The following is a 10,317-nucleotide window of genomic DNA, read 5'->3' on the forward strand; positions in this document are numbered from 1 at the left end:
GGCTGCCGACCTGCACCAAAGAGCCACACTGCCACAGCCTGCAGAGCGCGGAGGCTCCCGGGGACTGCGTTCACACAAAAACGGCCGACACAAGCAGAGTAGCTGTTAGCAAAATGTCTGCAGAAACCGAGTGCACAGATGAGGATTATTAGAAGAAATTATTTAGGAAGCTATTTCACGGGAAGGAAGGCAATGGGAGAGAGCCCTTTTGTTCGCGTGTGAGCGCAGCGCGGTGGGAGCAGGCAGCGCGGGGAGCACCCCGGGCACGCAGCGAGGGCTGAGCCGAGCTCGCAGCTCCGTGCTCAGCACTGCTACTTCCCACTAGGTGTGATTTTTATTTATTTATTTTTTTAATTTTAATTATTGTTCTTTTCCAAGCGACAATTCCCCTGCCTTTCGGTTTCACTCCCTGCTCCCCGCAGATACAAACACCTCTGCGCAGGGAGCACGGCTGCAGAGCCGAGCCGGCCGTGACATTTTGCGTCTCTAACAGCTCTCAAAAATCCTCCCATGAGTTGAAAATGACGATTATTACTCAGCACCATTTTTACTCATTTCCCGCCTTCTCGGGAAGCCGGGCTGTGGTTTCTCATTCCCACCGCTCCCCGGCCCCAGCGCCTGGGCGGCAGAAGCCGCTCGCCGGCGGCTCGAGAAGGAGCCCGGCTCCCTCGGGGGGTCCGGGCAGCTCCGAGAGATGCTCCGTGGGCACGTTCCCTGGCCGGGAGAGCAGCGCACACTGCTGCATCCCCTTGCCCTTGGCTTTCATTTTATATGCTGAAATATGAGCAGAAATCTTTATTCGAGCGAAGCCGGGGACCCGGCCCTTTTCCCCTCCCTTCGTCCTGCACAGGGGGATGGTAATTTTGGAGAGGGGGAGGTAAGAACCTGCTTTTTCCCCCGCTCCCGGGCGGCTCACAGTGCTGGGTGACCCACACGATAGGAACAGAAGTGGCCGGCTCTGAACCACTTCAGCTCCTGTTTTCAAAACAAGAGCCTCGCTGGTTGTGATTCTCCTGCAGCTCAGGCACATTGACTTGCTGTTAGTCGGTGGACACAGGCTGTGCGTGTTTACAAGCACACATCTACACACCACGTATTTACACAAACTTTACACACACAGAACTCTGTTCCAACAAAATGTTCTGCAACAAATTCAGATTTCCACCAGAATTAACAAAACCAACACTGGACGTTAAGATTAAAAATCGTTTAAACTGAATTTTTAGCACTAGATATGCCTCAAGTAGCCCCTTGCTGAGAAAGCACAGCCATGCACAGGGAACTAAGCACACGCTTCAAGCTGCAAGAAAACCCCACTGTGCCTCTTTCACACAGCACCAGGGAGCCTTGCTGGAGTTAGGTCTGTGCAGACACTACAAAGCCTCAGCCCGTAAGAGTAGGTAAAGAAATCCGCACTTGAGTTAAAACTTCTTGCTGGCTCCAAAGCCTGCTAGAGGCAACAGAGGTGTTTCCACTGCTGTAATGAGCATTTACCAGGACTCTGCTGGAGGAAGGAGACAATTCACCCAGCCACTTTCAGTAGACTGTGAACTACTGTTAATTCAGAGCTCGGGATTGCAGAGGAGGAAAGTTAATAATGAATTCAAGAGTCAAGTTGAGATTGGGTTGCATTCAGTTTGGAAATTTGTGTAAGGAAAATGAAAAAACAAAGAAAAGAGCCTAAGAGAATAATTGATTACAGAAATGAAAGCTTAATTCATAAAAGAAAAACATTTTCCATCCATCAACCTGCAACCAGTTAAGTGGAGAGTTTTAAAGAAACTGCAATTTGGAGAAGGAGCCAACAGGAAAAAGGAAATGTATGAAAGAATGTAAACTATTCAAGTTTCATAAAGAGGAACAAGTAAACAGTTATTACATGCAAATAATTCCTAACATCACTGCTTTTAATTAATGCAGAGAAGTCACAATACATCTGACACTGTATGTGTACATTCAAAGACTGAGAAAATGCTATCATATGTCCATTTAAAATAGTTTTTTTTTTTTTTTAATTTAAATTAACAATTAAGTGGTTTAGTCCGTAGTGTTTATTGGCGATGAAATGCTGAAATTCTATTTATATTACTTGAAATTCAGGTGAAATGCGGCTGTGAGGAATCGTGCAGAAGTGAAGGGCACACTGGGATCTCCTCTCAACACCCACTGGCTCTCAGTATTTTCAGGGGATTTGTTCTGCTTTTCTCAGGTAGCAGGGACTAATTTCTTTGATGATTTGTTTCCAAAAAGCCAGTACTGTCATCGGTTTAAGGATAAATGACAGAGCCAGTCTCTAGAGACAGAAGGTAAAATTTCTGTTCTAGTTTCCCGTGCAGCAAGCATAGGGAAAAAAAAATGCATCTTCCCCAGAAGGCACTCACACCTGCAACTGCCCCAGTTCCTGTGTCCCTGGCAGTGGTACTGCCCACAGCAATTTGAATGAATCTCTCTGCAACCCTACTCACCGCATCTACTCCATGCAGAGCACGGAATTATTCTTCTAATAAGAACTTCAAACATTTGATTTGCACCCTTTAACAGCTAACAGAAAGGCAGATTATTGCCTCATCAGACCCCAAGTACATCCACCTGCAGAGGGGACCCAGGCTCCAGTAGTCACCTGTCTGCCTTATCTCACTGAGAAGACTCTCCATAAATTTAGAAGTACTTGGGCTGGGGCTGCCTACCAGTTCATGCATGTACACTTCTGAGTGAAACCCATGCACCTGAGAGGGGCTGCATTACAACACCACATTGGTTTTACAACAAGGTTTCTTTTCCTGCACCATCTGTGCCTGATGTCTCAGCAGAGAAAAACCCCAGGGAGGAGCGGAGCAAAGCCGCCACTAGATCTGCTCTGCAGGGAGCAGCCGGGGATGCTGCCACATCCCTCCAACTGCCCCACTGCCCACGGCCCACTCAAAAACCACTTCGGTGCTGGAGGTTTCCTCCCTGCCCGACAAGCCCAGCCCGCAGCAGCAAAACCACCTCCATTGGCTCACAAGACATATACCGTTACAGTACAACAAACTTTTTTTTTCTTATAGAAAATAAAAGCCAAATAAGAAGGCCAACCATTTCCTGGCTGATACCTACCCCTGCCGCTTCTCCCAACAAATCTGAGATCGTTAAATCTTGCTACTTGGTTTTTCATCACGGCGGAGGCATTGCGGAGCTCTGCAGAGTAGTTTTCATCATTCCCTGCCATCACCGTTACCACCGTCCCATCAGGCACATCTCCAAGGGCTACAACCTAGGGCAGGACAAAAGGATTTTAGGCTGAGTTTAACTGCGGTCTGAGCTAACCTGCCCTACGGTTTCACTCCCCTCAAGCCCCCTCAAAGATAAACCAAAACCAAAAGCAATCCGAGTCCCCGAGAAGAAAAACAAATAAACAGCAAAACAACAACGAAAAAAACCTACACACTAAAAAATGGACGGGGAAGGAGAAAATGAGCTAAAACGGGGGCGTAAGAAGTAGCGAGGGGCTTCCACGTGCCGGGGGTCTGTCCGCCGCACGGCTCCGGCCGGGGCGAACCGCGGCTTGGCGGATTTGTTTTGTTCGGTTCGGGAGAAACTCGCTGCCGAGCGCGGGGCGGCTGCGCCCGGGGTCCCGGAGCGGCCGCCGAGGGGAGAAGCGACCGGCGGGCGGCGAAGCGGCCCCGGTCCGCGGAGCGGCGCCCCGCGCTCCCGGCGATAGCGCACGGCAGCGGGACTCGGTTTGTAAAAACCTCCCCGCCTCGCCGGGCTGCCCGGAGCCCGGCCCTGCTCTCCAACCCCTCCCGATTCCCCCGCCTCTCCTCCCGCTGCTCTTTTCGCTTTTTTCGCCTTGGCCCCGTTCCCCCGGCACCAGCACCGGTCGCGCAGCGGGGCCGCCCGTCCTGGTGCACCCCGTCGGGCCGCCCCGTCCCGTCCCGCGGGAGCGGAGCCGTGGGGAGGCACACGCGGCCCGGGCAGCGCAACCCGGTGCCGGCGCTCCAGCTCCTCGCTTTCTTCTTGCAGATTAGATCTCCCTTCCCTGCCTCCCTCTCTCGGGAAGGTAATTAACCTCCAGTCTCATTAAACTTCAAAGTTGCCTGAGAGCTCCTAACTGTACGGAATATCTAAGATGCGGTGACCGCAGGGCAATGCGGAGACTTGATTAAAAATAATAAAAGAGGTTCTCGTGAAGGTGATGTCAGGAGCGAGTCAAAATGAAAGGGGCGGAGGGAGAGAGGCGAGCGGGTCGGAACGGAGGGCAGGAGGGGGGTAGCGGAACCCGGCGCCCCGCAGCCGTCCCCGGAGCTCCCGGCTTACCTTGAAGGCGACGGGCAGCGTCTTGTTGCACCTCCAGTGGGACGGCAGCACAGAGCACAAGAAGTTGGGGCTGTCGGTGCGCACCAGCTCTCCGGCGTGGTCGGCCAGTACATCCACGACGGAGCGCACCTCGGGTCGCGCCCGGGCGCCCGGTGCGGCGGCCCCCAGCGCCCCGCTGTTCTCTCCCATCTTACCGCAGGGGAATGCCGTGGAGGGGGGTGTGAAGCGCCTGCTGGTGCTCGGGTCTACGGGAATACGCATCACAACAGCGGGCGTCAGGGAACCGCCGCGGCCGGGGGGGACGAAGAGGGGCCCGGCGAGGCCCGGCGCCCACCGCTCGGCTGCGGCGGGGCTCCCGCGGGGGGGCGCGGCGGGGCGGCGGGGCGCGGCGGGGGCGCTCCCCGCGGGCGGCTCGGGCAGCGGCAGTCGGGGCCCGCGCCGCCTCGCTCCGTCCCGGCAGATTTCCGTGCTCGGCGGGGCGGCCCGGGGCGAGCGGCGCGGGGGGGCTGCTCCTCCCGCCCGGCTCCGGGGCGCGTCTCCGGAGGCCTCGCTGCGGTCCCGCCCGCCCCGCCCGGGGAAAGGCGGCGCGGAGCCCCGGCACAGCCACGTCGCGGCCGGGCGCGCTCGGCTGCAGGCGGGTCCCCTCCGCCGGGCGGCCCCGAAAGCAGCTCCCCAGTGCCAGCCGCGCCGCCCGGTACCGTATTTACTGCCGGCCCCGGGGGGGCGGGCCGCGCCTGAAGGACGGGGCGCCGCGCCAATGGGGCGGCCGCGAGGGGCCTCGTCCCCGCCCGCCCGCCGGCTCCTGGGGGGCGCGGGGGCGTGGTCACACAGAAAAGGGGCGGTGACTCCGCCAAAGGGGCGGGGCCTCCCTCGAGGCGGGCGTGTCCCCGCGGAGCCCCGCCCCACCGGGCCGGCCGGGCCGGCAGGGCGCACGTCGGGGCCCCGGCAGCTTCTCGCCGCCGCCGCCGCCGGGGGTTTTTGGGGGGCGGTGGGGCCGGGCTGGGGCCGGAGGCGCCGCCGTGGCCGTGTGGCGCGGCAGGCAGCGAGGCCCGTTCCTCTCCCCGCCGCGGAGCGCTCCCGGTGCCGCCGCCCGCGACCCCCGGCGCGGCTCGGTCACCGCGGGACGGGGGGAGCCGAGGCCGCGCCGCTGGGCCCCGCCGGCTCACGCCGAGGGGCGGCTCGCCCCGCAAACCGCGCTGCAAGCCGCGGCTCCCCGGCCTCCGCTTTCCGGCCCCCCAAAGCTGGAAGCCGCCCCAGCCTCGGGCGGTCCCGGGGCGCCCGCGGTGCCCGGCGGCCCCGGCCGCTCTGCGGGGGCTGCGGGTCTGGGCACGGCCGGCGGCCCCGGCCGGAATCGTTGGAGAGAAAACTCGTGGCGAAGCGGCCGGTTCTGCAGGAACAAAACGAAGGCGTCGGGCTCTCTGCGGCTGCCCGCGGAAACGCCGCGCCGCGAGGCGAGCCGCGCCGGGGGCGGGCGGGGGGCAGCAGCGGAGGGGCGCGGCGGGGATTGCTTTGCCCCGCGGCCCGGCTGGGTCGCGGCGGGGACGAGCTCCGCGCTCCGCGGTCGGGCCCGAGCGGCGCGGGGGGGCTCAGCGGCTTCCCGCAGGTTCGGGGCCGGCACTGCACGTCGGGGCTGGCGGCGGAGCGCAGCCGGCCAGGCTCCGCGCTGCGAGCAACACGGTTTCCCTTAAAACTAAAAGAAAGCAAATTCTTATTTTGACGAATTCCGCCTCGAACTGCCGAAACATTTTCCCCCGCAAGCCGCCGGGCGCGGAGGAGCCCGGGCCGGGCTCCCCTTCCGCTGCCGGCAAGAGCCGAGCCGGGGACACGACCGAAAGACAAAATCTGCGTGTGTCAAAATAAGCGAACAAAGACATAATTTAATAGGGACGAAGGAGAGAGGAGCGGAGGTTCCCTCGCGGCGGTGCCCCGTTGGTAACCGGGGCACAGAGGGAAGCTGCTCCGGCCCCGCGGAAGCCGCACCGGTGCCAGGGACAGCACCGGCCCCGAGCCGGCCCGGGGGGGCGGCCGCCGACCCCCGCGTGCCGGGCGTCTCCTGGCGGCTCCCTGCGCGGAGGCGCTGCGATCCTGCCCTTTTTAGGGGAAAGCTCGCCGGGCCGCGGGGCCGCCGCGTTCACTGCTATTTTTTGCCCCCGTGTAGCAGCGAGGGAGACGCACGCGGAAAGCGGCTGCCCCCGCTGGGCGCGGAGCCCTGGGCAGCGCTGCGGGCGGGCAGGGCTTGTCGTGGCCTCCCGCCGGGGCCGGCCGGAGCTCGATCCCCGCCGTCCCCCTGGTACCCTCGGGGATGGCACGGAGGGGTTGTGCAGGGGGCGGGCACGGCACGCCTGCGCGGCGGGGCGCGGGCAGCGCTGCAGTGCGGGCGCACGGCCGCCGGTGGGCGCCGCGGCTCCGCGCGGCGGCTCCGCGACGGGGCGGGCGCGACGGGGCTGCCCGGGCCGCTGCCGCCCCGGACCGGGGCCGTGCCGAGGCTGGGCGGGGGGCCCGGCGCTGCTCTGGCGTCGCAGAGCCCCGCCGCGGCTGCCGACGTCGTCCTGCTGCCCCCCCCCCGCCCCCGATGTGATTTCGGTCTCGGTTCTTCCCCGCTGCGCGGGTTCTCCCCGACGGAGAGGGAGGCGCGGCCCCGGGGCTCCCGTGTTGCGCCCCCCCCCCCCCCCCCGCCCGGCTGCTCTCAGACGGAGCACCGGGCTGGGACGGGACGGTGTGGGGGGTCTCGGTGGGACAGAGCTGCCTCCCCGCGGCACGATGCTCATTTCTAGGTTTACTGGCTTTACATTTCCTCCTTTTCCTGTCTTTTTATTTTTATTTTTTATTTTTTATTTTCTTTAAAGTCCTGCTGGGAACTTGCCTTTTAAGTGTCTCTCCCTAAAACCTGACATTCCTGCAGAGCATGGGCAGTGACACAGCACCTCGGCCCCCTTCTTCCCAGCCTGCTCCCCACCAGTAGAGGTGACAAGTTCTTCTCCTGTTTATAGATGCCGCGAAGTGAGAATATAATCCATTTACTGCAGCCATGGAGGGACTGAGCACCTGCCATGGAGCACATCAAACCCATTCACGGGTTTTGGGCGCTTGTTTGGAGGAGCTGGTGTCCCCCAGCACAGGCGGGCCCGGGCCCGGCAGTGCCCAGCTGGGGGCATGCTGGTGGGCAGGAGCAGCCCGTCCTCAGGCATTTGTCCAGCTGCTGTGTGCTGACGAGCTGCTCCGCACCGGGACTCTGTAAGCACTGTGGCCACACAGCACTGTCCTCCCCAGGAGGCTCTTGCTTTTCATTACGCTTTATGCAAATCTTTTTCGTCTAACCCAAATCATCCTTTGGTGAGGAGAGGTGATGCTATTTAGAGAGAGGGCACAAACCTGGATGATTTCCGTAGCCCACACTCCTGCTATTACCTCCGCCTTCAGGTATGATGGAGGCACATTCCTGCCTTATGTCAGTGTCCATTTGCAGCCCTGATGTCCATGAATTGCTCGAACCCCTTTTTATACTGGTAACAACATGCTCAAAAGGGCACCTAATTGCATCGTCTAAGTGTCCTCAAGGTACCATATAAATGCCTCCCCAAAATACCTGGAGTCAGTCACCCAAGCTGGGTATTTCCAGGTGTGAAGCATACCATGTCCTGCCCCTCCCCTGCAGCCACCCCAAAAACTACTCACACCAGCACCCTCTGATCCCCCACACTGACTTTTTTTTTACTTCTGAGCAATGGGAGGCAAGCTCACTCCCATAACCTGTTGCATTATTTTGTGGCCCTGCACTTCCCCATTGCATAGGTACAAAGCTGGCCACTGCCTTGCAGCAACACAAAATGCAACCTAAAACATCGAGCAGCGGTAAATCAGACTTCCCCCAACTTCAGATTGGCTGGTCATCCCAAGACATGCAAAGCCCAGCAAAGCAACTCAGCATCTGTTCCAGCAAAGAGGTGTTCAAGCAAGAAAATGTGTCCCAGAGCTACAGGGACCCTTGGAACCAGCAAGCTCTGAGCCTGACAGGAATTATCTTTCGTTTGAATTATCCCTCAGTCTCAAAGAGGGGCTCCTGCTCCAGGTGATGGAGGGTAAAGTTAGGCACTCATGTCCGAGTGAAACACCAGGCTTTCAGCTGCCAGCCCCTGCCCTTTCCCTTTGCAGCACAGAGCCAAACGGGACAGCAACTGCCCTGGAAGCTGCGCTGGAAATGGAGAGAGAGGAACGAAGCGCACACCACTCTGTTCCTCCGCAAACCAGGAAATATCGACACTTGGGGAGTATTCCTCCAGCCCCTGCTCACTCCAGGGAAGGTTAATGTGGTATAAGACCATGGATTTGCATGGGCCTCTTTTCAAATACTTTGAAGCTACTGTTCACATTTGCAGGGAGGTCAGCAGCTCTTTAAATCATTACTTGCTGGGATTAGTTCCCTTACAGTCTCCTCTGCAGTTTTTAATTCATTTGAGCTGTTATTTAGCAGCAGAGCCACTTGCTTCAACAGCAAGGAAGTAAGTGCAGAGGCTTATAGGAAGCTTTCTATTAAAAATTCATCACAAACTGTCTCAGGAGCACAGTGCTCAGTAGGGCCATGCGGGTGTCTGGATCTATTTTGTAGTTAAGGGAAGGGGATGTGAGAGCAGCATGCAGGGAGGGAGCGTGCTATTCATTCATAAATCAAACAACAGATGCTAGGTCCAATGGGGTGCACGATGGTGACAATTTTTAACCCCTGAGTGTCACAGACAAAACAGGCTCTCACGAGGCAATTATGTGAGCTGCAGTCAGAGGCTCCTGCAGGAGGGAAGTTGTGGCACTCAGGGGAAGAAATATGGGGAAACTGGTGTGTGTGTGTGTGTGTACGCGCGCAAAAAACAGTGCCTGCCCCAGACATAACTCACTGGGAAGCCTGTACTTGGGCGAGGGACCTGCTGTGAGACTGTCCTGCTGGTGACTCCAGCAGCGCTGCACCAGACACTGCTCTGTGGCCAGTATGCCCTGGGGCTGGGTGACACCCATAGAGAAGGGAGGAAAACCTATCTCAGCACCCGCTCACAAGGCAAGAGCTGCAATTTGACATCAATATTTGAGCCAGGGCATCCATTAACCCCATGGGAGCCACAGCTGCCCAGCTCCACCTCACTGTCTTCATAAGCAGCTCTGGAGCCTTGTGTCCAGGATCGTTGCATGGAGCAGCCAGAGCAGGAGGAAGACTCCAGCAAAAGTGTTGGATCCTGGCATGAAATGCTGCCACCCAGGAAAATCAACATGAGATTCCTACCTGGCTGCCTGGGGCCAGGTTTCTTTCACCATTTGAAGGACTAGAAAGACCACAGTTGGAGGAGTGGTTGCATTCTCTCCTTACAACTTTGGGGCTTGCCTGTCCTCCCATTTCTCCCCATTTTACACCAGTGCATTATATACCAGTCCTTACTTAAATCAGCATCCCCAGGAAGACTCTCCACATGCATGTGCACCCACATACACATCCTTGGCCACTCAGGAACCAGAGAACTGAGCCCCAGGGGCACGCACTGGGGTGAATCACGGGCAATGCCGCTGCTCCTGAGGTATTCTCAGCACTACACACCGCATGCAATGAGAGCCAGAACGCATGGCTCCCCTGGCACCAGACTTTTGCGGGCGTCCTGCACTCTGTGCAGCATGATGGGAGGGGATTTTCAAAAGCTGCAAAGTGACTTAGGAGCACGAGTGCTATTGACGTGAATCCTGTGGTTCTGAAGTCACGAAAGTGCCATTCTTCATTGTTCAGCACTGTGATTCTCCTCTCCTCACAACGGCAACAATTAAGAGCATATTCAGGGCTTACATCCTCTGTGCTATTGATAGCACAGCCGAGCTTTTTGGAGCATGGGTCCCATCTGCCACTTCCACTCCTTTTTAAAAGATCCTAATGACTGTCAGATCCTTTTAGTTCTTAATTAATTTCAGAGTTCAACTGCAAATAGGAAACAAGGCAGCTTTTGCCCTTACGCATATGAATATTACTGTTCCATTTAATGTGGTTACTGG

General features: G+C 58.1%; 1 protein-coding gene across 1 annotated transcript in view; it reads right to left on the minus strand.

The window, feature by feature from the left end:
• The window catches only part of RUNX3 (RUNX family transcription factor 3), a 36,272-nt gene extending 31,715 nt beyond the window's left edge, over positions 1-4,557 (minus strand). Inside the window, exons 1-2 of the mRNA XM_032202409.1 lie at positions 4,297-4,557; positions 3,097-3,253 (exon numbers count right to left, since the gene is read on the minus strand). Of these exons, the coding sequence (XP_032058300.1) occupies positions 3,097-3,253; positions 4,297-4,557 (418 nt within the window). The remainder of the gene's footprint in view (positions 1-3,096; positions 3,254-4,296) is intronic.
• Positions 4,558-10,317: the final 5,760 nt, after the last annotated feature.

The sequence above is a fragment of the Aythya fuligula genome, chromosome 23 (assembly GCF_009819795.1).
Source record: "Aythya fuligula isolate bAytFul2 chromosome 23, bAytFul2.pri, whole genome shotgun sequence".
NCBI classification, from domain to species: domain Eukaryota; kingdom Metazoa; phylum Chordata; class Aves; order Anseriformes; family Anatidae; genus Aythya; species Aythya fuligula.